General features: G+C 39.6%; 1 protein-coding gene across 1 annotated transcript in view; it reads left to right on the plus strand.

The window, feature by feature from the left end:
- Positions 1-26,950, plus strand: part of RBFOX1 (RNA binding fox-1 homolog 1) — a 2,526,943-nt gene that overhangs the window by 2,408,593 nt on the left and 91,400 nt on the right. The window contains 1 exon segment of the mRNA XM_021673515.2: positions 14,148-14,201. Within this exon segment, the coding sequence (XP_021529190.1) occupies positions 14,148-14,201 (54 nt within the window).

Below are 26,950 nucleotides of genomic sequence, written 5' to 3' on the forward strand. Positions count from 1 at the left end.
TCTTACATGCTCTTCACATGTACCCCAAAACCCAAAATGCAATAAAAAAAATCCAAATATATGCTGCTTATAAGAAATCCACTTTAAATATGAAGACAACATAGGTTAAAAGAAAAGGACAAAGAAACATACCATGCTAAACCTAATCAAGGAAGGCTGGTGTGGGTATATTAATATCAGACAAAGTAGATTTCATAGCAAAAAGTATTACTGAAGAAAAAGAGGATATTTGGTAATAAGGGGGTCAATTCATCAAGATGATGTAATAGTCTGAAACGTTTATATACCTAGTAACAGAGCTTCAAAATACATGAAGCAAAATGTGATAGAACTGCAAGGAGAAACAGACACATCTGTAATTATAGCAGAGATTTTAATACCTGTCTTTCAATAATCAATAAAACAAGTATGTAAGAAACTGATGAGGACATAAAACACTTGAAGAACACTCTCAACCAACTTGATATAATCAATATTTATAGAACACTCTTCCCAACAACAGCAGAACACATATTCTTTTCAAACATACATGGAATACTGACCAACACAGAAAAAATATTCTGGGCTATAAAACAAGTCTCAATAAATTTGAAAGGGTTCTATTTGTTCTCTGTCTGCAATAATTAAATTAGAGTAACAGAAATATATCTGGAAAATCCCCTAAATATCTTGAAGCGAAATAACAAATTCTAAATAAGCCATAAATCAAAGAAACAACCATAAGTTGAAATTTTAAAAAATCAATAACATCAAAAATATAAAATAGAGGTAAATCTCACAAAAAATATAAATGACCCATATGCTGAAAACTGCAAACCATTGTTGAGAGATATTAAAACTGGTGTAAATAAAGGGAGATATGTATTGCGTTCATATATCAGATACTCTAAATATTGTTAGGATTTGTCATTTCTCCCTAAATTGACCTATAGATTTACATAACAGAAATTGACAAGTTGATTCCAACATTCATAGGAAAATTCAGAGAACCTAAGATAACTAAAACAATAATGAAAATTCAAGAATTATTACAAAGCTAAGTAATCAAAACAGTGTGGCATTGGTGTCAAAGGACAAATAGATCAATGGGACAGAAAAGGTCCAAAAACAGTCCTACACATATATGAGTTACTAATTTTCAACAAAAGTGTAAAGACAATGTAGTGGAGAAAGGATAGTCTTTTCAACAAATGGTGCTCAACCACCGGATATGCAAAAAAAGTGAACTACAGAGTGTACCTCAATTATATTAAAAATTAAGTAAAAATGAATTATTAACCTAAATGAAAAACTTAAATTCCTAAGACTTCTAGAAATAAAACAGAAGACAATCTTTGTGACTTTGGGGTAGGCAAAGATTTCTTAGATACAATAAAAGCAAAATATATAAAACAAATTTTTTTGTTTTATATAAACAAAGTCTCGTAAACTAGACTTGATCAAAATTGGGAATATCTCTGCAAAAGAATAAACCCAAAGAAAATGAAAAGAAGACAATGATAAAGATGAAAGAGGAAACTAGTAAAATGGTTCTTATCTGTTAAGGAGATATGAATATATCAATTCAAAGAGTAAGAAAAAATGAATACAGAAAAACAAATAATAAAGCACACTAAGATGGTAGAAACAAGTCAGTTACAATAAATGTCAAAGAACTAAACTCACCAATTAATTACTAAAATATGTCAGATTAGAAAAACATCCAATCCAACTAAGTACTTTTTTTTTTTTTTGAGAAGGCAGCGTCTCTGGTGCCCAGGCTGGAGTGCAGTGGCACGATCATGGTTCACTGCAGCCTCGACCTCCTGAGGCTCAAGTGATCCTCCTATCTCAGCCCCATCCCCACTTTCCCCCTGGTAGCTAGGACTACAGGCTCACACCACCATGCCTGGACAATTTTTGTATTTTTTATAGGGACAGAGTTTTGCCATATTGCTCAGCCTAGTCTCAAGCTTAAGTATTCCACCTGCCTTGACTTCTCAGAGTGTGGGGATTACAGGCATGAGCTGCTGTGCCCAGACAACTATGTCCTGTTGAAAAAAGACACATCTAAATTATAAGGACAGAGATAAGTTGAAAATAAGAAGATAGAAAAAAGATATATAAGGCAGATGCTAAACAAGGTTGGTTTGGCTATATTAACAGACAATATACAGTTAATACAGTTATGAAGTCTGTTGATGAAAAGACCTTCAAACAAAAAATCATCAGGGATAAAGTCACTGCCTAATGATAAAAAGGTTCACCTCACCATGAAGATATTACATTTCTAAATGTAATATCTAAACATGCATGCACCTAATAAAATTGCCTTAAAATATATACAGAAAAAATTAATGAAACTACTTGGATTGTGAAGAGGTGATGAGGAGGAAGGGAAAGGGAAATTACACTCTTTTTTATTTCAAGATAACTTTTTTTTTTTTTTTTTTTGGAGTAAGAGACTCACTCTGTCACCCAGGCTGGAGTGTGGTGACATGATCTCGGCTCACTGCAAACTCTGCCTCCCAGGTTCAAGTGATTCTACTGCCTCAGCTTCCCGAGTAACTGGGACAACAGGTGTGTGCCACCGCTCCTGGCTAATTTTTTATAATTTTAGGCGAAATGGTGTTTCACCATATTGGCCAGGCTGGTCTTGAATTCCTGACCTTGTGGTTCACCTGCCTCAGCCTTCCAGAGTGCTGGGATTACAGACATGAGGCACTGTGCCTGGCCAAGATAACTTTAAAAAAAAAAAAAAAAAAAAAAACCTTTATAGTGGAGAGGCTAGTAATAAAGAACTCCCCTGTAGCCTCTCCCCAGCTTCCCCAACTTAAGGCTGATCACATTTCCCACATCTCCCTTCTCCTGCATGTTAAACAAAATAACTGTATTTAGCTATTTTGTTCTGAAAGATAATAACTCCTTTAAAAAGAAACTACCTTGCCATTATCACACTTAAAAAATTAACCAGAGGTACTTGATATCATCAAATAAATATTCCATTGGTTCACAGTTCTGATTGTCTTTTAATGTTGAATGGTTAGGTTGGTTGACTCAGGACCCTAATAAAGCACATTCATTCCAAAAAAAAAAAAAAAGTGAAGAACTGAAACACGGAGCTAGGACAGGAGATTCCCCAGCAAAAAAGTGCCACCATCTCCAGTGGCTGTTTGACCAGCGCAGCGGGTCTACACACAAGAAATCACACAAATCCGGGTGCCTTTTCAACTGGTGACTGGGATGCCTGGGAGACAGAGTGGCCCATTCAACTGAAAAACAAAAAAGGGGTCTGAGGCAAGGAGCCAGGTGATCAGGCTGGGCCTGTCCCACCCCTACAAAAAACAGCAATCTGAAACACTCTGGATTGAGAGTTTCTCAGCAAGCACAGCTGAACCCGGGATGGTCCAGGTCTGTAGGGGAGGGGTGTCCACCATTACCAAGGCAGTTCACCGCTACGAAGGTAGTCTGCCATTGCTGAGGCAGCCCATCATTGCCGAGGCAGCCCACCATTACAGAGAGAGTCCGCCATTTCAAAGGTGGGCCGCCATTGCCAAGGCAGTTCTAACTATACCCGTACAAACAGGACTGCAGGGAAGTTCACACGGCAGCTGGGCGGAGCCCACAGCAGCTGAGCAAAACCTCTGCTGGCAGACTGTGATTAGGCTGCCTCCTTGCTGGGCAGGCCAGCCCTGAAAAAAGGCAGCAGCATGACAGAAACTTATAAATAAAGCCCTACCATCCTGGGACAGAGCACCTGGGGGAAAAAAAAAAGGTGTTTATGAGTTCTACTGCAGGAGACTTAAACGTACCTGCTCAGCAGCTCTGAATGAACAACACAGCTCATAGCTCAGCACTTGAGCTCCTATAAAGGACAGACTATCTCCTCAAGCAGCTCCCTGACCCCTGTATATCCAAAGAGTCACCTCATAATGGAGAGCTCAGACTGACATCTGGCAGGTATCTTTCTGGAACAAAGATAGCAGAAGAAGAAACTGGCAGCAACCCTTACTGTTCTGCAGCCACTGCAGGTGATCCCCAGGCAAGCAGCGTCTGGAGTGGACCTCAGTCCTACAGCAGAGAGACCTGACTGTTAGAAGGAAAACTAAGAAACAGAAAGAAATAACTTCATCATCAACAAACTGGATGTCCACTCAGAGACCCGATCTGAAAGTCAACAACTACAAAGACCACAGGTAAATGAATCCACAAAGATGGGAAGAAACCAGCGCAAAAAGGGTGAAAACACCCAAAACCAGAATGGCTCTCCTCCTCCATGAGATCACAAGTCCTCGCCAGCAAGGGAAGAAGGCTGAATGGAGAATGAGTCTGATGAATTGACAGAAACAGGCTTCAGAAGGTGGGTAATAACAAACTTCTCTGAGCTGAAAGAACATGTTCTAACTCAGTGCAAATAAACTAAGAATGTTGAAAAAAGGTTTGCTAAAAAGCTAAGGAGAATAAACAGCTTAGAGAGGAATATAAATCAATTAATAGAGTTGAAAAACACAACACAAGAACTTCGCAAAGCATACACAAGTTTCAATGGCCAAATTGACCAAGCAGAAGAAAGGATATCAGAGGTTGAAGATCAACTCAATGAAATAAAACAAGGAGGCAAGATTAGAGAAAAAAGGGTAAAAAGAAATGAACAAAGTCTCCAAGAAATATGGGACTATGTAAAAAGACCTGATCTACGTTTGATAGGTGTACCTGAATGTGATGGAGAGAACGAATCCCAGCTGGAAAACACTCTTCAGGGTATTATCCAGGAAAACTTCCCCAACCTAGCAAGGCAGGCCAATATTCAAGTCCAGGAAATATAGAGAACACCATAAAGATATTCCTCAAGAAGAGCAACCCCAAGGCACATAATCATCAGATTCACCAGGGTTGAAATGAAGGAGAAAATGCTAAGGGCAGCCAGAGAGAAAGTTCGGGTTACCCACAAAGGGAAGCCCATCAAACTCACAGTGGATCTCTCAGCAGAAATCCTACAAGCCAGAAGAGAGTGGGGGCCAATATTCGACATCCTTAAAGAAGAGAACTTACAACCCAGAATTTCATATCCAGCCAAACTAAGCTTCATAAGCAAAGGAAAAATAAAATCCTTTGCAAACAAGCAATTACTCAGAGACTTCATCACCACCAGGCCTGCTTTACAAGAGCTCCTGAAAGAAGCACTAAACATAGAAAGGAACAACCAGTACCAGCCACTCCAAAAACATACCAAATGGTAAAGAGCATTTAGAGAATGAAGAAACTGCATCAACAAATGGATAAAACAGCCAGCTAGTATCAAAATGGCAGGATCAAATTCAAACTTGACAATATTAACCCTAAATGTAAATGGGCTAAATGCCACAGTCAAAAGACACAGACTGGCAAACTGGATAAAAAGCCAAAACCCATCAGTGTGCTGTATCCAGGAAACCCATCTCACATGCAAGGATACACAAAGGCTCAAAATAAAGGGATGGAGGAAGATTTACCAAGCAAATGGAGAGCAAAAAAAAGCAGGAGTTGCAATCTTAGTCTCTGATAAAATAGACTTTAAACCAACAAAGATCAAAAGAGACAAAGAAGGACATTGTATAATGGTAAAAGGATCAATGCAACAAGAAGAGCTAATGATCCTAAATATATATGCACCCAATACAGGAGCACCCGGATACAAAAAGCAAGTTCTTAATGAGTTACAAAGAGACTTAGACTCCCACACAATAATAGTGAGAGACTTTAACACTCCACTGTCAATATTAGACAGAGCAACGAGACAGAAAATTAACAAGGATATCCAGGACTTGAACTCAAACCTGGACCAAGCAAACCTAATAGACATTTACAGAACTCTTCACTCCAAATCCATAGAATATACATTCTTCTCAGCACCACATTGCACCTACTCTAAAACTGACCACATAATTGAAAGCAAATCACTCTTCGGCAAATGCAAAAGAACAGAAATCATAACAAACAGTCTCTCAGACCACAGTGCAATCACGTTAGAACTCAGAATTCAGAAACTAACTCAGAACCGCACAGCTTCATGGAAACTGAACACCTGGCTCTTGAAGGTTGACTGGATAAATGATGAAACGAAGGCAGAAATAAAGATGTTCTTCAAAACCAACAAGAACGAAGACACAACATACCAGAATCTCTGGGACACATTTAAAGCAGTCTCTAGAGGAAAATATATAGCAATAAATGCCCACATGAGAAGGAAGGAAAGATCTAAAACCGACACCCTATCATCAAAATTGAAAGAGCTACAGGAGCAAGATAAAAAAAACTCAAAACCTAGCAGAAGACAAGAAATAACTAAGATCAAAGCAGAACTGAAGGAGATAGAGACACAAAAAACCATTCAAAAAATCAATAAATCCAGGAGCTGGTTTTTTTTTAAAAGATTAACAAAATAGACCACTAGCCAGATTACTAAAAAAGAAAAGAGAATAATCAAATAGATGCAATAAAAAACGATAAAGGGGATATCACCACAGATTCCACAGAAATTCAAACCATCATCAGAGATTATTACAAACAACTCTATGCACATAAACTAGTAAACCTGGAAGAAATGGATAAACTCCTGGACACTTGCATCCTCCCAAGCCTAAACCAGGAAGAAGTCGAAACCCTGAATATACCAATAACAAGGGCTGAAGTTGAGGCAGCAATCAACAGCCTAACAATCAAAAAAAGTCCAGGTCCAGATGGGTTCACAGCTGCATTCTACTAGGCATACAAAGAGGAGCTGGTAGCATTCCTTCTGAAACTATTCCAAACGATCCAAAAAGAGGGAATCCTTCCCAAATCATTTTATGACACCAACATCATCCTGATACCAAAACCCAGCAGAAACTCAAGAAAAGAAAACTTCAGGCCAATATCCATGATGAACATTGACACAAAAATCTTCAATAAAACACTGGCAAACTGATTGCAACAGCACATCAAAAAGCTTATGCACCATGATCAAGTAGGCTTCATCCCGGGGATGCAAGGCTGGTTCAACCTACGCAAGTCTATAAACGTAATTCACCACATAAACAGAATCAAAGACAAAAACCACATGATTATCTCAATAGATGCAGAGAAGGCCTTTGACAAAATTCAGCAGCCCTTTATGCTAAAAACACTCAATAAACTAGGTATTGATGGAATGTATCTCAAAATAATAAAAGCTGTTTACAACAAACCCACAACCAATATCATACTAAATGGGCAAAAACTGGAAGCATTCCCTTTGAAATATGGCACTAGACAAGGATGCCCTCTCTCACCACTCCTATTCAATAGAATATTGGAAGTTCTAGCCAGAGCAATCAGGCAAGAAAAACAAATAAAGGGTACTCAATTAGCAAAGAAGGAAGTCAAATTGTCTCTATTTGAAGATGACATGATTGTATATTTAGGAGACCCCCTTGTCTCAGCCCAAAATCTCCTGAAACTGATAAGCAACTTCAGCAAAGTCTCAGGATACAAAATCAATGTGCAAAAATCACAAGCATTCCTATATAGCAATAACAGACTTAAAGAGAACCAAATCAAGAACGAACTGCCATTCACAATTGCTACAAAGAGAATAAAATTCCTAGGAATACAACTAACAAGGAACATAAAGGACCTCTTCAAGGAGAACTACAAACCACTGCTCAATGAAATAAGAGAGGACACAAACAGATGGAGAAACATTCCATGTTCATGGTTAGGAAGAATCAATATCGTGAAAATGGCCATACTACCCAAACTAATTTACAAATGCAGTGCCATCCCCATCAAGCTACCAATGACCTTCTTCACAGAACTGGATAAAACCACCTTAAACTTCATATGGAACCAAAAGAGTGCCCGCATAGCCAAGTCAATTCTAAGCAAAAAAACAACAAAGGTGGAGGCATCACACTACCTGACTTCAAACTATACTACAAGGCTAAAACAGCATGGTACTGGTACCCAAACAGAGATGTAGACCAATAGAACAGAACAGAGGCCTCGGAGGTAATGCGACACATCTACCACCATCTGATCTTTGACAAACCTGACAAAAACAAGCAATGGGGAAAGGATTCCCTGTTTAATAAGTGGTGTTGGGAAAACTGGCTAGCCATGTGCAGAAAGCAGAAACTGGACCCCTTACTGATACCTTACACTAAAATTAACTCCAGATGGATTGAAGACTTAAACATAAGACCTAACACCATAAAAACCCTAGAAGAAAATCTAGGCAAAACCATTCAGAACATAGGCGTAGGCAAGGACTTCATGACCAAAACACCAAAAGCATTGGCAACAAAAGCCAAAATAGACAAATGGGACCTAATCAAACTCCACAGCTTCTGCACAGCAAAAGAAGTAAGTCATTAGAGTGAATCAGCAACCAAAAGAATTGGAAAATATTTTTGCAACCTACCCGTCTGACAAAGGGCTAATATCCAGAATCTACAAAGAACTAAAACAGATTTACAAGAAAAACACAAGCCCATTCAAAAGTGGGCAAAGGATATGAACAGACATTTTACAAAAGAAGACATATATGAGGCCAACAAACATATGAAAAAATGCTCATCATCACTGGTCATTAGAGAAATGCAAATCAAAACTACATTGAGATACCATCTCACGCCAGTTAGAATGGCGATCATTAAAAAATCTTGAGATAGCAGATGCTGGAGAAGATGTGGAGAAATAGGAACACTTTTACACTGTTGCTGGGAGTGTAAATTAGTTCAAACATTGTGGAAGACAGTGTGGCAATTCCTCAAGGACCTAGAAACAGAAATTCCATTTGATCCAGCAATCCCATTACTGGGTATATAACCAAAGGATTGTAAATTGTTCTATTATAAGGACACATGCATACAAATGTTCATTGCAGCACTATTTACAATAGCAAAGACTTGGAACCAACCCACATGCCCATCGATGATAGACTGGACAGGGAAAATGTGGCACATATACACCATGCAATACTATGCAGCCATCAAAAACGATGAGTTTGTGTCCTTTGTAGGGCCATGGATGAACCTGGAAACCATCATTCTCAGCAAACTGACACAAGAACAGAAAATCAAACACCGCATGTTCTCACTCATAGGGGGGTGTTGAACAAGAGAACACATGGACACAGGGAGGGGAACATCACACACTGGGGTCTGTTGGGGGGAACTAGGGGAGGGACAGGGGGCTGGGGAGTTGGGGAGGGATAACATAGGGAGAAATGCCAGATATAGATGATGGGGAGGAAGGCAGCAAACCACACTGCCATGTGTGTACCTATGCAATAATCTTACATGTTCCTCACATGTACCCCAAAACATAAAATGCAATAAAAAAAGTTGTTGATCTAAATGAAAATGGAAACAGGGCATACCAGAGTCTGTGGGATACAGCAAAAGCAGTGATAATCAGAAAGTTTACAGCAATAAATGCCTCCATAAAGAAACTAGATTTCAACTAAGCAACTGGGATGACAGTCATCTCTAACAGGATTCTTATTTAATGTATAGCCTATGGAATGAAGCAGGTCCTTGGAGATTGGAAGGAGACATAATCATAGCCAAAATAAAATTAGTTCCTTAGTAAAAAAAAAACTCTATATTCCTTTAGTTTCTTTAGAGAAAAACCAAGCAAATATTTATGGAATGCTTATTTCGCCCAACATTGTTTTAGATGCTGGAGATTCATGTTGGACAGCAGTCTTGCCTTCTTTACTGTTAATTTAAATGAGGGAGAATGGTTATAAAAGACAATTAATAGCAAGCAAAGAAAGAAAGAGCATAATCCACATAGCATTAATGGCAGTGCAGAAAATAAAACTGGGAATGGAATCGTGGTATCAAAGAGTAACTCTAAGAGGAGGTGGGAAAGTGACATTAGTAAGTTGCATGCTCTGAAAAGACTCGAGACCTAAGTAACATCAAGTTGACTTGTGAAGAGCTAGAGAGAGTTCTCCAAGCAGAGGGAGAAGTGGGTACAAAAAGACTTTGATATACAGTGATCTTGGCGGGGTGGGGTTATAAAGGTGAAAATGGCCAGTGTCACTGTAGCTGGGAGAGAAGGGAACAGGGAAATAAAGGGACTTGGTACCAAAGGGGCACCAAACAGTTTAGTCAATAGTTAGCTTGTGCTTACTGACTAAGGCAAGACATTTGTGCTTAAGTTCGGGAGGAGCTATTGCATTCCAAGTACAAGGATGGCAAAGCTGATGTTCTTTTTAAAAATCGCTTTGGTCACCATGACCAGAATGGACAGGGGGAGGGTGGAAGAGGAGATAGTAAGAGTTAGGGCATTTTTTGCTGTTGGACCTGTCCAGGCAGATACGGGAATGCCTTGGTCTGCAGTGGTGACGATGGAGAAGGAGCAAAGCACTTTTCAAGTTTTAACCAACAGGACTTTCTTTTTTTTTTTTTTTTATTTTTTATTTTTTATTTTTTATTTTTATTTATTGCATTTTAGGTTTTGGGGTACATGTGAAAAACATGCAAGGTTGTTGCATAGGTGCATACGTGGCAGTGTGATTTGCTGCCTTCCTCCCCTTCACCCATATCTGGCATTTCTCCCCATGCTATCCCTCCCCAATTCCCCACCCCCCCGCTGTCCCCCCCACTCCCCCACAACAGACCCCCATGTATAGTGCTCCCCTCCCTGTGTCCATGTGTTCTCCTTGTTCAACACCCGCCTATGAGTGAGAACATGTGGTGTTTGATTTTGTGTTCTTGTGTCAGTTTGCTGAGAATGATGTTAACCAACAGGACTTTCTAATGGATTACACATGGGGTCCCAGGGTAAGAGAAGAATCAAGAAAGTATTGATGAAGCATTTTATTTTGCGCAACCAAGTGGATGGGGATGCCATTTGCTGAAGGGAGAAGGACTTGCTGAGTAACAGGTTTCATGAGTAGAGGGAAAAGAGGGAAACTGTAAGTTGGGTTTTCATGCCTGTCATAGAGTTCAGAAAGGCCTTTGGTTTCCTACAATGGGAGTTGGGTAGCCTGTTTAAGAGAAGAGATCAAGGAAGGGAAGAAGGCTGCCACCTGCGCTAATGTTCCCATGATGACCCGAGCATTTCATTTTGCAGCACACAGATTCCCAGTTGGTTTCTTGTAGAAGAGACTGTATCAGTACCTTTCTCACAATTGATACTTGCGAACATGAGACAGCACAGATCTCCCGAGGAGGGAGAGTATCATTTATTTTCTATTATTTTTATATGAAGACAGATATTCCCGTGGTTAGACTTGGCAAACTCATAATTTACAGAAAGATGGAAATAAACAGCAGATTACAGGTGAATAGACAGATGATGGGTAAGTTTATAGATGGTTGAGTAATAGATGGATAGATAGGTAGGCCGATGAGATAAACATGATTTCTAGGCAGCCTCAAATGCCTCTGAGAGATCTGGCCTTTTTTGCTATGTTTTTAGAAAATGAGAGGCCATCGGCAAAAATAAAATCTTTAAGAGTTACACCAAAATTCATTGATAAGTATACCTTCAGTGAAAAGAAAAAGGAAGTCTTATACGCAAAAGAAAGTATTTAAGGTAGTAAGGATATTCCAGAAACAAAACCTGAGATGGAGAGTGTGGAAAAGACACCATCTCCACTACCAATAAGGTAGGAACATCAGTAGAGTATGAGATGGGAACAGTGGGAAGATGAAGAGGAGTGATCACTTAATAATTGTTCATTTAATATGACTTCACATAGATTGACTTCACAAATTCTAGGTATCCATGAAAAACTGGAAAGACAGAACCTTAAATATGTCTGCAGCTTAATTTTCGACTAGTTCTCCATAGTTTTTCCTAAACTCCAAATTGAAATGTAGACATTAATTCCCATATCCTCAGGAACTGGACTTTTTCTTTAAAAAAGGAAGCGGTGGAATTTTAGTTGGTCAAATTGAAGTCTTTTGCAATACTCAGAACACATTCTGAAATGTCTGAACTAATATTTATTTTTATGTCAGTATAGAAATTCTTATAAGGCAAGATGTGATTAATGCAAGAGAGGAGGGTGTCAGTATGAAACTGCAAAAACTGCTAGGGCAGTAGGTCTCAGGATTTTATGTTTCTTTCTGTCTAAAAATGGGTCCCAGAAATTAAATATGACTCCCAGGTAATCGAAGTATAACACGTTGAAAAAACCCTACTCTAAGATCATCCCGGGTGCTGTAAACCACCTAGCTTATTCAAGTTGGAATTGAAAGTTCTTAGAAAGAAAACATTCTTATCAAGTTTTAGAAAGTTCTGGATTTCAGTAGACGTAGTGGCCTGTCTATTGAGTCGCCGAGCCTCTGTTTTCCTCAATAGACACTAGGAACACCTCTGGGCTATTTCTTAGGCCAGGCAGAAAGTCACACCTCTCCCTTCTCGGCAAACCTCAGGAAAAGTTCAGGAGGGTTAACGCTGGGAGAAATGCCTGATGTAGGTAACCAGGGGATAGAGACAGCAAACCACCATGGCATGTGTATACCTATGCAACAATCCTGCAAGATCTGCACATGTACCCCAGAACTTACAGTACAATAAAAAAAAAAAAACCTTCATTCACATTCAAACATTTATCATTGCCTTTTCTCAGAAACATTTTTTAAAGGATCTCTGGTATTTGACCCTCTGCTCAAGGACTCAGAGAAAAAGAGTACACACCTTACCTTCCTGTCTTTCAAGGATTGCATAGGTTGTTTTCTTTGGGGGTTGGTGGGGAGACAGTCTCTGTCATCCAGGCTGGAGTACAGTGGCGTGATCTCAGTTCACTGCAACCTCTGGCTCCCAGGTTCAAGTGATTCCCATGCCTTATCCTCTGGAATAGTTGGTACTACTTTGTATTTTCACTAGAGGCAAGGTTTCGCCATGTTGGCCAGGCTAGTCTTGAACTCCTAGCCTCAAGTGATCTGCCTACTTTGGCCTCTCAAAGTGGTGAGATTACAGGCACGATCCATTGTACCCGGCATGCTTGAATGTTTTTATATTTTGGTTTTGTTTTGAGACGGAGTCTTTTGCTATCATCCAGGCTAGAGTGCAATGGCGCTATCTTGGTTCACTGCAACCTCCGCTTCCTGGGTTCCAGCAATTCTCCTGCCTCAGCCTCCCAAGTAGCTGGGATTATAGGTGCCTGCCACCACACCCAGCTAATTTTTTGTATTTTTAGTAGAGATGGGGTTTCACTAGGTTGGCCAGGCTAGTCTTGAACTCCTGACCTCGTGATTCACCTGCCTCAGCCTCCTAAAGTGCTGGTATTACAGGAGTGAGCCACCACACCTGGTCTTCATAGGTGTTTTTATAAAGACTTAATCAGCAAGAGCAGGAAACAATCACAAAACCCTAAAACGTGATCATTCTCTGGAAATTGTTTCCTAAATAAAGCCCAATGTATATGTCATGTGCTTTCCAATTTGTGAATATTATTGTATGCTCTTTTTTGAGTAAAGATTTCTAAAGGGTCAGGATTCATTTTATAGGAAACTCTCCATCCAGAACATTCGGGAAATTACAGGATTCCATTAATCATATATACAGGTTATTCGAAAGTTACCTTAGAGATCGTGCATTGATTAAGAATTTTTTACGGTTCCTGAATGCATTAAAATATATTCCACAGTAAATCTCTAGGAGATAAAATATCATTTTCTTTGGTATTCACAAAGCACTTTGGAATTCTCTAGGATCTTGGAGTTATAATTAGGAATGACAATTGTTAGTGTCTGTTGCCGCCCAGAATTTTGTTTATGCAAGCTTTCTCATTTTTGTGAACTTAATGCAAAAGGGTGTGATGGATTATCTAGGAGTGATATATGAAATAAGACAAAAAAATTGAAATTACAGTTCTAAAAAATATTGATATAGTAGAAAATTACTTACCATGTCATTTTCAAAGTGTTCACTTGTGACTGGCCAGTAGTGTCCATCCCATTAACTTGCACTGTCAGAAAATCAAGGAAGGGTATTAATCTATTTTCTTACGTACGGTTTTTAAATATTATGAATCTATTTTCATCTGTACGGTTTTTAAATAGTTTTACGCATGCCCAAATGACATCTCCTTTACATTTTAAAATACAGCATAAGATATTTTACCCCATTTGATTTGTGATTCATTTGCAATTATGTAAGTTGTTCAATCAAATGTGATAATGTTTTTGTCTATTTGTTTTAAGGCTGGAAATTGAATCCAGTTGTGGGTGCAGTCTACAGTCCCGAATTCTATGCAGGTAAAGACTTTCTCTTTGCACGAAGTCTTATTGGCGTGTTCTAAATGTGCTTTGCCTGCCAAGAAAGAATGGGTTTTGTAAAATAACCTGAAGCAAGTGAATCCCTAACAAGTTCTGAATGATTTCTTTGGGCAAAATCAAAAGTGCTTAAAACAGTTTAAAAATTACAAGGGAATTGTTTAAGTTTCATGGTTGGGGGTCAGCATGGAGCCACTGCTCCTTAGGACAAGTCACGTTGATTTTGCCTTAAAAAAGCATTGGGACTTTGTTCAATAGTGTATTGAACAAACGCAGAGCTGCTGATGCTCGCTGTATTTCAGTGTGCCTGAATGTGTGTTTTAGCCTTACATTTCCATTTGGGGTTGCACCTTCTTTTTCCCGGCAAAGCAGAGAATTGACTTGGCTTAATTATTCCAGTAATGCGGGAGTGACTTGGAATTGCCAAGGGAAAGCCTGTTTAGATACCTAAATAGTAAGTTGTCTGTCTTCGTTCGTTAATCACTTTCCCTTAACAATTCCATTTCTCTGTACTTTGCCTTCCAGAATATGTCTCTCCTCACCTCTTCCCTGCCTAAGCACTAGTTACCTCTCAACTGGGAAATCCATTCTCTTAGAAATTATGGGAGAGCATAACCCAGAAGCAGTAGTGGCTGAGATTTCATGTCTCGCTGTCCTGGGCTTGGGCCCACACTACTGCCTGTATGTCTCCTTGCTCATGCACAAGGCTGCATTGAATACCTAGGACCTTAGTAGTAGATTTGCCACATGGATATTATAAAGAAGTCTTTGATGTGGCTCTTGCTTTTTAATAAGGAAAAATATATAATCTGTTGATCTAGAGCCACTCACTTAGTAACCTCTTGACGGTAAGTCATACCCCTTGCTTTGTTTCTTCCTGGGCTGCCTAGCTTTCGTTTTCCTGATCCTAAACACTGACCCTCATAGATGAGAAGGGAGCATAGAAAACTTAGCTGCTGTGGTACAACAACCAGTCTGATAAAATTTAAGTTAAAAAATGTGGTGGCCGGGCGCGGTGGCTCAAGCCTGTAATCCCAGCACTTTGGGAGGCCGAGGCGGGTGGATCACGAGGTCAAGAGATCGAGACCATCTTGGTCAACATGGTGAAACCCCGTCTCTACTAATACAAAAAATTAGCTGGGCACGGTGGCGCGTGCCTGTAATCCCAGCTACTCAGGAGGCTGAGGCAGGAGAATTGCCTGAACCCAGGAGGCGGAGATTGCGGTGAGCCGAGATCGCGCCATTGCGCTCCAGCCTGAGTATCAAGAGCGAAACTCCGTCTCAAAAAAAAAAAAAAAAAAAAAAAAAAAAAAAAAAAAAAAATGTGGTAAATCTGGAAGGGCTTAACAGGATAACAGATTTCTTGATTTTATGTAGACAATGTTTGCAGTTGTTCTTCATGTGCGAGTTTTTCCAGGAGCCTGGGCTAAGTCCAGGGATTCTAACACTGCAGAATAGCTGTGTTCACTCTTATAGGGAAAGAGACTTAGCTATCAGGCTTTCCATGATCATATTGGGAATCCTACCTCCTGAGAAGACACCTCTGGCTGAGTGAGGAACATGGAATCCATGCCCACACAGCCCAGGATCAAATTCTGCCTCCCCTACTCACCAGCAGTGTGACTCTGGGCAAGTTACTTAACCTCTCTGTGCCTCAGTTTCCTCATCTGTTAAATGGAGATGATGGTAACAAACTTGTAGGTGTTTACTAGAATTAAATGGGTTGATACAGGAAGAGTTGTATGTAGCCAGCACTGTGTAAACATTTAGTAAGTAAAAGTGAGTATGTTTATCTCTTTGGCAGGAAGGGAAAGTTAGTTGAGAGCTGATTCTACTGAATTCAGGGTATATTATGAGACAAAGAGATTCTTTTCTTCATGAGAGTACTAGGCCATTAGTTCTCAGTGTGTTCATTTTGGGGGTTAATTTCTGGGCTCAGGGGCATGGCAGTCTATTCAGGGGACACACAGAACTTGTCAGGTATTGCCGAGATACATATTTGTGCAAAGCTGCAAGGAAATCAAATTCCCCAAATGGTTGAAAAGTCAGGCTGCAGCTTTCGTGTCTCTGCAGCAGGCACTGCCCCATGAATAGAGTAGTTAGACTAAGAAATGTCTCTGACTACGTGCACATATCTGGGTGCATATTTTCAGCCTAAAATTGTAGATTCAAGAACAAGAAGCCAGCAGTCTCCTTGTGGGGAGGAAGGGTATGGATGTGTGCATTGTGGTGGAGAGGGAGAAATGCATATTGAAATTCTTCTCGTCCTGTGGAATGGAGTTGTCAGTCACCCTTGGGTCTATTAAGCCAGAAAATGCCAAATATCTCCTTTAACTTATGCTTTCAAAGCCACAAACATGTCTGTGGGTCTTTAAGAGGACATTAAGACAGGAGAAACAGCTCAAACTGATTTATGCATATAAGAATAAATTAATCTGCATGACTTCTAGAACATTAGAGCAGCTATTCAGATTAGCCTAGGGCCCAGCTTTGGAGTTTAGATCATTAGGTTAGAAGAAGAGAAAATGTTGTAATGTAAGTTGATATTTACTGGATACTTTCTGTGGGCCAGGCACTGTTCTAAGCACTGTATGTTAAGTTTAACATATTTCACCTGCATGGCGATTTTCCAGATGAGGAAACCAAAATACAAAAAGTTGGAATTACTGATATTAGATTTCACAGCTGGTCAGGAGCAGGCCAGATTTTGAAATCAGGCTTTGATCATCTCAGAACTTGTGTTATTTACAACCAGTTGATACTTTTTTTTTTTTTTTAGACAGAGTCTTGCTCTGTCACCCAGGCTGGAGTGCCAGTGGCATGATCTTAGCTCACTGCAACCTCCACCTCCCTACTCCTAGCTCACTGCAACCTCTACCTCCCCACTCCTGCGATCAAGTGATTCTCGTGCCTCAGCCTCCTCAGTAGCTGGGATTACAGGCACCCACCACCATGCCTGGCTAATTTTTGTATTTTTTAGTATAGACAGGGTTTCATCATATTGACCAAGCTGGTCTGGAACTCCTGACCTCAGGTGATATACCCAACCGTTTATTGTTTTACTAAATATTAAAGCTCATGATTCTTATTGACTGTCTCCTATGATCATGCTATTGCTGTGTGCAAACCAGTGAAATGAAGGTAGAGAGGTAACATAATCATTCTGTATTACCCCCGCTGCCACCACCACAACCATATTCTCAAGTCTTACCTCAGAAATCTGAGTATTTGTGTTTCATGCTGCCACTATCTGGATTATCCAGAAAATCCACATGCTTCCCTCTTTTCAACTGTCCAGTTGTATGTAGATGGAGTTCATGATATTCAGAAATATGGGGAAATGTTGCAGCAATTTTAACACTGCAGAGCAATTCCGATGACATAGTTGAAGACCTGCAAACGCCGAAAGTAGCTGGCTTAAATCTGAAGTTTCAGGCACCTGCTCTATGGAATAAGACCTATGCATAGCGATAGGTGCACAGTGCATTCATTTCCATATCCAGGTATAATTATTACTGTGATGCATCTACATTTTCATGACTAAGAATTTATGGGGCATTTTAAATTTCCCCAGCTATAAAAATAGTCTGAATTTACCTGGCAATTCTGAGTATGCCTCAAAGCTGAAATGAAGACCTTCTCATTGATTTGCTTTGTATTTTTAGTTGGCTGGCTCTGTATCTGCTTAAGATAGGAAGTCAGACTTATTAGTCCTTTCCCTATAAGGTTGCGTGTTAATGGCGTATTTTATAATATCCCCAATAGTATCATTAGGATACATAATGAAGCTTATGCAGAATTAACAACCCAGTCTCCAATTGTCTTCCAGAATGGGGCATGAAAAGTTCACCTGTTTTTTAAATTAAAATCAATATTTTCTATCTCTTCTAAAGGTAATTTTCCGAATTTAGTAGACTTTTCCTTACTGTTTATTTTCTCAATTATAAAATGGCAAGTTACGGGCCAGGCACAGTGGCTCACGCCTGTAATCCCAGAACCTTGGGAGACTGAGGTGGGTGGATCATTTGAGGTAGAGGTGGCTGGTCTCAGGAGTTTGAGATCAGCCTGGCCAACATGCTGAAACCCCATTTCTACTAAAAGTACAAAAGAATTAGCCAGGCGTGGTGGTACGCACCTGTAATCCCAGCTACTCAGGAGGCTGAGGCATGGGAATCGCTCGAACACAGGAGGCGGAGTTTGCAGTGAGTAGAGATCGCACCAGTGCACCCCAGCCTGGGTCACAAGAGCAAAAGTCTGTCTCAAAAAAAAAAAAAAAAAAAGACAAGTTAGTGATTTTTGTATATAACCTTTTGATGCCCTGAGTACGTTTTTATTGCAAACTCAGGGCAGGGGCAGGAAGAGCCATTGCACTTCTTAGTGAGGACCTTTAATTACTATTTGCTTTGATAAATTACGATATTCCTTTTCCCTCACACATGCATTCCAGAGGAAGCATTGAGAAAGCTCTTATAAAACATTTTTTTTTCTGAATTCTCATCAAGTCGTACTTATGAAAACCCTTTTAAATGTTTTTCCATACCAGTCTTCAGAGCAGATACACATATATCAGCACATCCCATGCCATATATTAAAGTAAACCTTCTCCCAGCAGAGATGGGTGGTTTTCTATAAAGCTACAAGAGCATTGATAATTTCTCCTAAGTCTAATCATCTCCACAGTCCTTGAGGCTTATTGAAGACAAATAATTTTAAGTCCCCACACACAAGTCCAGGTGAGTCATGAAGCCTTCGGCCAGCATCTGTAGCCCTTCTACTTTAGAGTTCAAGTAAAATTGAAGTAATTAAAGAGAAGTAGACGGTCTGAGATTATTCATACTAGTAGCAGGCCTCATGTTATTTAATGTAATTAAAAATAGTGTTTCTAAGAGTCTGGAAGAAGAGGCCTCAGAAGGGATTCTTACATTTTGATAATTTCCCTTGTCTTCCAATGAAAAAAAATATATATATATATTTTAAAAGTAGTATCTTTTAGAGATAATCACATTATCTAGCCAATGAAACTGTTGATTTAAAGTACCTTTAATCTTCATAAATAAGTAAAGCAAAATCAAAATAAATAACAGAAGGTTATACAAGGTTGTCAGCATGGTGCTGACAAATGGTAAATTTATCTGTTTCTCAATTGCCAGTAAGATACACACTGCAAAGCTCACCCACATTGTATATCATATCTGCCAACTCATTTCTGTGATTAAATATTCCATCAGTGGGGCTATAAGGCAGCAAAGCTTAACAAGATTCATAAGATTCACCACTTGAACACACATAACTCACTTCCATAGATGGAGAGCACCCCGCCTGCAAAGGGAAATTGGAATAGAGTTAAATTACTCCATGAGATGTGATCGATAGGTAAAGGCAAAGATCTTCTAACAAGATGCAGATCTAAGATAAGAGTGAGATTCCAAAAACGAGCAACATACAATTAGAGTAAAGATAAGGAGATGCAGAGTAAAGCAACTTGAAGACCTCAAAGGTGATAATAAAAACTACCCCTAGGGATACTTATTATTAGTGGAATTTGGGGGGAAATCAGGCATTCTGAATGGATACTCCAGAAAAGAAAAATTTCTGGTGTTGAGACCAAAAACGACAGGAACTAAAAACAGGGCATGTCTGACTGCAAAGTCACATTTGAAATGTGGTCAGGTCTTGAAGCAAGCTCACTCTGGAGTTACAGGGAGGATCAGATAAGATAATGAGCATCAGAGAACTTCACAGACTGTAAAATAGAAGAGATTCATGTGATCACCAAAGTCACCTGGATTGATTATATCCATGTCGGGAAGGACCTAGTTACCGATCACATAACTTGATGCTGGGCTAGGTGATGGTAAAATGGATTTAGATCTCAGTATGAAGTTTAAAAGTAAAGACGATGGCTATAGCACTCTTTGATTGCTTATCTCAAACGGGCAACTGTATTTGACCTTGAATTACACCCATACGAAGGTACTGGTTTTCTATGGGCTGGGGTGAACCATGATTCATCTCAATTGGATCAAAAAAACGTCCATGAAGTCTCCCTCACATTTCTCCTCCCACTTCCACCACCAAAAGTCTATTACAGTTAAGAGAGAATGACTTTTCGGCACACTTTTAGATGTACCTCTTTTTCAATTCCCTTCCTACAACTTGGATACAATAGCATCTGAGGAAAGTAAGGATGTCCGGATCCCCACCTGTGATCACTGTGGTCCTGGACACAAGTTTGCTCTACTTTATTTAGATTAGTGCTGGGCTTAGGGTGATCTAGCAACGAAATCTTGAGTACACAGCATGCCGTTTGGGATGAAAGAGCACACTGTGGGTTCACAAGGTAACAGTTACCATCCAAGCCCTTCAAAGCAGCAGATATTCAGGTGCCCCTCTTGGCTCCAACATTTTCCCATACCTGACCAGAGGACTGTCTATACTCAAAGCAATGGCCATAAGGACCAGTTCCTCATGAACCAATGACCTTTGGCTCTGGGATGTTTTGTATAGTTTTCACATGTGCCAAATTCAAATGCAGTGCACTTCAGTGAACTGGAACAGGAGAGTTCAGATTTAAGTCCCCAAGCAAAGCATTTCCAGCCTGGAAATGTTCCCCTTCAAAGAGTTTATCTTGTACATCTGTTTACCTTTGCCTCCCCTTTTGGTTGCAGTTCATTTTGCTTTCCTCCTCTCCTCCCCACCTCTATCTTAACAGATTTTATTCCAGCCCTGCCCATATTTGGCCTTAATTTTTATCTGCATCCTTCTAGATCCCACCGAGGGAATGCAGTGCAACTTTGATGAAGCCTGTGGGGTTTTCTGATCTTCCAGTAGGATTAGTACTTGCTTATAGGCTAAAAACTGCAGTTTTGAAATCAACTGGTTCTCTCTCTCTTGTGTGGGAGAACTGCTCCCCGCAAAAGCAGGGGGTTTCAACTTGGTCCTTGTACAAGAAGCCTCACATCCAGGCTATGGGAGGAGAATAAGCCTTGGATATCTGGCTCCAGATAAATTTCAGAGGGCAAGTTTGAAGTTACCATTGTCCACATAGTAAGAAACTCAAACCATCAACAACAGGAAGCCACTTTCAGGCACTTACTCCATGCAGGCACAATGCTGAACACCTTGTTTCCCCTCGAATCCTTATGAAATTGCTATCTCATTATTTTCATGATCAAATTATGAAATCAAGGTTTCCGGGAAAGCTTACCTCGTTTGCCAAATCACAGATGTACTATGTGAAAAAAACCTACTTATTATGTAAAGGTCTTTTTTTCTAACTCTCAAGCCCACATTTTCTCACTACTTTGATACAGCATCCTCAGTAGGCATACATGAGGGAGTACGACAGAATATAATGAATGAAAACACATTTGCATTTAAATATTGTCTGCCACATCCCAGACTTCATGATGAGACCTTTACATATATGTACATAAGTTAGAAGTTTTCAGGAATAGTATTGTTACCTTCCATTTGCAGGTAAATTAGATCCAGTGAAGTTACGATGCCAATGGGTGCTTACTGTGAAAGTTAAGGAATGAGGCCAAAGCCGTATCTTTGTGATTCTAAAGCTCATTTTTTTACCCACAAGTTGCCTCCCGCAAATGCTTTCTTTAACCCAAATCCTGGATTAATGATTCTTAACACGGAGTGACCTTTCTGTTAGGGGAAGGTGGCAATTTCCAGAAACATTGGTTGAGGGGCTGGGGCGGCAGGGTTGTTCACTGCTGACCTCTAGTGGGTGGAGGCCAAGGATGCTTCAAAATACCCTACAATGCACAAAACATTCCTTGACTACAAAGAGTTATCTGGCCCAAAATGTCAATAGTGCTGGGTTTGAGAAATTCTGTCCTCATTGATACTACTATTCAAGATTCCACATATTCATGGAATACCTTAACAACTCTCATGCCCCACTGGTTGCTACCACTAATAATATATGAACAGCTGCAGTCATCAATGGAAGTCAAAGAATTTGAAGACTTTTATGTACATGTTTCCTCTTTGGAGCATTGTATTTTGATCATTTGACTCCAGCAGGGAAAAGCATAAACTTTGATTTTATACCTCACAGCTGTGTTGGGAGTCCCCAAGACCACTCTCAGGCTCCGTGATTGACTAGAAGGACGCGCAGAGTTCAAAAAGGCTGTTACACTCCAGTTAGTTTATTACAACAAAAGGACACAGATGAAAAATTAGCAAAGAGGAAAAGTGTGTGAGAGAAAGTCTAGAAGAAACCCAGCAAGAGCTTCCACATGTCCTCTCACTGTGGAGTCACATAGATGTGCTTAATTTTTCCAGAAATGGCATATGACAGCACATGCATAGTGTTATCAGTGAAGCTCACCTGAGCCTTAGTGTCCAATGTTTTATTTAGCGGTTCCTCACATAGGCAAGCTGAACCTGCCTGACTGACCAACTCTCAAACCTCAGCCCACTCTGTAGAAGCGTGATGAACAGGAATTCACCATAAGTGGTTACCATAAACAATTGGATCAAACCCATATGGTGTGGTCCAAGGCCTCAGGCATACAAAAACAATTTTTGTTTTGAAGATGGAGCCTCACTCTGTCACCCAGGCTGGAGTGCAGGGGTGTAATCTTGTCTCACTGCAACCTCTGTCTCCCAAATTGCTGGGAGTATAGGTGCCTGCTACCATACCCGGCTAATTTTTACATTTTTAGTAGAGATGGGGTTTCATCACGTTGGCCAGGCTGGTCTCAAACTCCTGACCTTAAGCAATCCTCCCACCTCGGCCTTCCAAAGTGCTGTGATTACAGATATGAGCCACCACACCTGGCCCAAAAATAATCTTTTTAGGCAGAGAATATTCTAAGGGCTGATATTTCATCTCCCAGAAGCTGTCCAAAGGCCAATCATAAGGACAAGCTGTTTTTGGAAATGTGCAGGGTTTGAGGTAGCCCAGGCCTGCTAGAGTCTACCCTTTCCTGCACAACCGTTAAAAAACTCAAAATTGTAAACTTGGAATATATAGCAACAGCCATAATGATGGTGGTAGCAGGATGATGATGATAGCATAAGAAACATGAAACTACTGGGTAGCTTGACTCTAGGCAAAAAAAAAGCCAAATGTAGTTAGGAAAAAGAAACGAATGTGCAGCTTGTTAGCTCAGAGCAGGAGTCTACAAACTTCCTCTCAGTACAGGGACAGACAGTGTTTTTAACTTCGTAATCTCTATGATCCCTGTTACAAATGCTCAGTTCTGCCACTGTCATGCAAAAGTAGCCATAGTCGATATGTAACTGAATGGGCATGACCGTGTTCCAGCAAAACTAAGGACATGGAAATTTAGATTTTATATCATTTTCATGTGTCAGAAAATTGTATTTTTCAAACATGTAAAAATGTGAAAGCCATTCTTAGTTTATAGACTGTGCAGAAACACTGTCCCTACTTTGCGGAGCCTGGCTTAAACATCTCAGAGGTAATAATGCCTCCAGTTTAAGCCCTAGAGAGTTTTTGGTTTTTTAAAATGCATAATTTTAGCAGTTATATACTGTATGAACCCATGACCTTAGCTCGATGGTACTCATTTATTTGATGTTCAGCAGGGAAGGCCCAAAGAGACAGACCACTTGCTTCCACGAATTCATCTTTTAGTGCAGATTTATAGCATTAGGCACTAGACATTGTGCTAGGTGCCGAGGTAGCAAAACAAACCGAAGCCTTCCCTCTACAAGTGAACAAGGTAGTAGAAGAATGCAAAACAAATAAACTGTCAATGAGCGTATCGTATACAACGATACCGGCTGGAGCCAGAGCAGTAACAACACTCTCTGTGTTAGGAGTCAAAGGGGTGGTTTAAATTGAGTCTTAAAGGGTTAATGAGAGTTCACCTGGCGAGAAAGTGGGTCAAGATCATTGCAGGAGTGAATATGGAGGTGGCTGGTAGAGTCCCAAGGCATTTCTCAACTTTTATCTTTAGAATCCATTGAGAAACCTTAAAAAGAAAAGGCAGGTGGTTGATCTTCACCTGATACCTACTGATTGGAATTTCTGAGCCAAGTTAAATTTTTTTTCCAAAGACTGAGAAATATTGATTTGTTAACATCAGAGAGTACCTTCTAGAGAAAGGTTGCAAAAGACCTGAAGATTTTACATAACGAAATCTGAATTCTGGAGTGTATCCTTTCAGTGGCAGGCAGCCATTGAAAGCCGTGTTAAAAATCACAATTATAATAAAATAAATGAGCAAAAACACTTGTTGGTGAGTTAGCACTTGTATCTGTACTTACAATGAGTAACAGTCTTATAATTAACACTCTTCTTATTACTAATATGTGCATTAAGCACTGTGGTACTGGAAGAAATAGGAGCAGATTATCAGCTACTCAGCAACACTGGAGATTGGATTCTTGATTACTAATGTAGTGCCCCAGACAATGGCTACTGGGTGAAACTTATTTCCCAGTTTTGTCTAAATCTTCTAAGAAAGTAAATTACCCAAGATTTCAAACCTAAGGTGACATGATTTTTTAATGTTTTAACTTATTATCATTAGATTATAAACTCTTTAGTTCAAAAGACTTTTGTTTCCCACTTCTATTGTTCTTTTCAAAATTTATTGTTCACTGTTATTCCCCCAACCAATTAAGTTGCTGTGTAAATAGAAATAAATTGACCAAATAGTGTTTAATACCCTTTTGTGTTAATTACATGTAGGTATTCTTTCTCTAAGTATAAAACAGAGCTGCCCTGTCTTTTGAAAATGTAGTTTTGAAGAACCAGCTAACAAATGGCAAAATCCTACTTTGAGTAACTACATCGATGACAGTTAATGCATTTCTGGAACTTCCATGAAACTGTTATAACCCATTACAGTCGAAATACTGGTTTATGAAAAATTAATAAAGCCAGTGGAAAATGGAACTCCGCATCTGCATTAGCTATTTACACCAAAAGAATCAGCCAGAATTAATTATGCCGTATGCTACATTCTAATGAGTTTTTCATTAAACTGTATACCACTATGGAAACTAAACAAGGATTATTCAAAGAATAATGCCAACGGCTGTTATTTTGTTAAGAGATTAAGTTAGTTAATGGGTTATACATTTAAATCTGACGCAAAGGTTAATTGATGCACACTTATTGTATTAAACCCAGTATCATTTTAAAACACAAACACCCCAGTATCACTGATATTTCCTCAGGAGGAAAAAAAAGAAAAAAACCTATTTGTATGTTTCTGGTGTTTGTTTGATGTGCATGTGGTATTGTAAAGATTGAAATCCCCTGTATTGGCTCTCTTACAGTTTTGAAAATGATTTTCACTAGCTGAAATATGTTTGTTTTTAGCCATAGCAGGGGAAGGGGGAGTGTGTGAGAGTATGTGTGTGTACGTTGTGGAGGGCATATTTAAACAACTTTATCCAATCACTCTTTGAGAGACTTAAAGGTGACGTGTATTTTCTACTTTGACCAAAAGAGTGAGGTCAAAATTTTAAACCTAATCTTGGAAGGCTTATGAAGGCAATTCAAGACGAAGAATCTCTTCCTCCATTCCACAACTAGAGTCCCTCCTAAAAGAATTCTGTAATAGTCCATGAAATACAGAAGAAGTGATAACAGAGAAGCCTCTCTAGACAGCTGTTGAGGCTCTTACAGCATCGAAGAGGCTCTTATTCCCAAGAAGATGAGAAGAGAGGACAAAAGGCCTTCTAGGTTCTTTGCAGAGACTTGTAAACTTCACTGCTAAGTTGAAAGACAGTTTCTAATTTCTTTTTTCCTCATAAGGGATTGCAAACTAAAACATTTTTAGGAACTGGCTGTGAGATAAGTAAGTGAAATGTGCCACATTGGAGGCATTATGTCTCTATCACAAATAGTGGCTTCTCACCATTGCCCACAGTGCCCAACAGGAATCCTATCCCAGACACCCATGGTCTGTCCCTGACTTCCCACTACAAGCTCAACCTGCCTTATCACGTTAAACCTCCCAAATTTAAGTGTTTGCAATTCATTTTCAATACTGAAGTATTTGCCATTAACTCTATTATGTTTAGAATTATGTTCAGTGGCCAAACAAAATAGTTCAACAGCTATAAATTTGCCATTCCTTTCTTAAAACAAAACCACACTAAATCGTACAAGCACCATAGTCTTAGATAACCAATAATAATAGCTATTTCCATGATGATTCACATACTACTTTTTGCCAAACATTTTCATGCAGCAGTTCTAAGCCTCACAGTAATACCCAAAAAAGCACACATTTTTGTCCCCGTTTGACAGATGTAAACACTGAAGCTCAGAAAAGTCCAACGATTCACCAAAGTCAACTCACTTCCAGTCAGCAACATCAGGGCACAAAACAAAGTTAAAAGTTTCAAAGCCTATGCTTTTTCAACGACGCTATACAAATTTCAAACGTTCACTATTTCTCCTCTCTGCTTTTTCCTTCTCTATCTATGTCTTATTTCAATTTTGCAAGTAGGATTTTTCTTATCTGTAGAAGATAACATTCTGCCCAAAGCCTTCCTTGGTTGGATTTAAAGCCCTATCGCAGATTCTGAAACAGCATCAGGAGGTTCTAGCTAAAATCTTTAGCCTGGAAGAATTAGGTGTTTCCAGCCAGACAGCAGCTTCAGAATTCTCAGATGTTGCTTCATTGAAGTGGGGGTAGTGGATATTGATCATTGTCATGCTGAAGGTTGTGTTTTCATCAACTCAGGACCACGTATCACCATTGATAAACAGTTGTAGCTCT

The sequence above is a fragment of the Aotus nancymaae genome, unplaced genomic scaffold, assembly GCF_030222135.1.
Source record: "Aotus nancymaae isolate 86718 unplaced genomic scaffold, 86718_ANA_hifiasm-v0.15.2.pri h1tg000049l, whole genome shotgun sequence".
Classification (NCBI taxonomy): Eukaryota; Metazoa; Chordata; class Mammalia; order Primates; family Aotidae; genus Aotus; species Aotus nancymaae.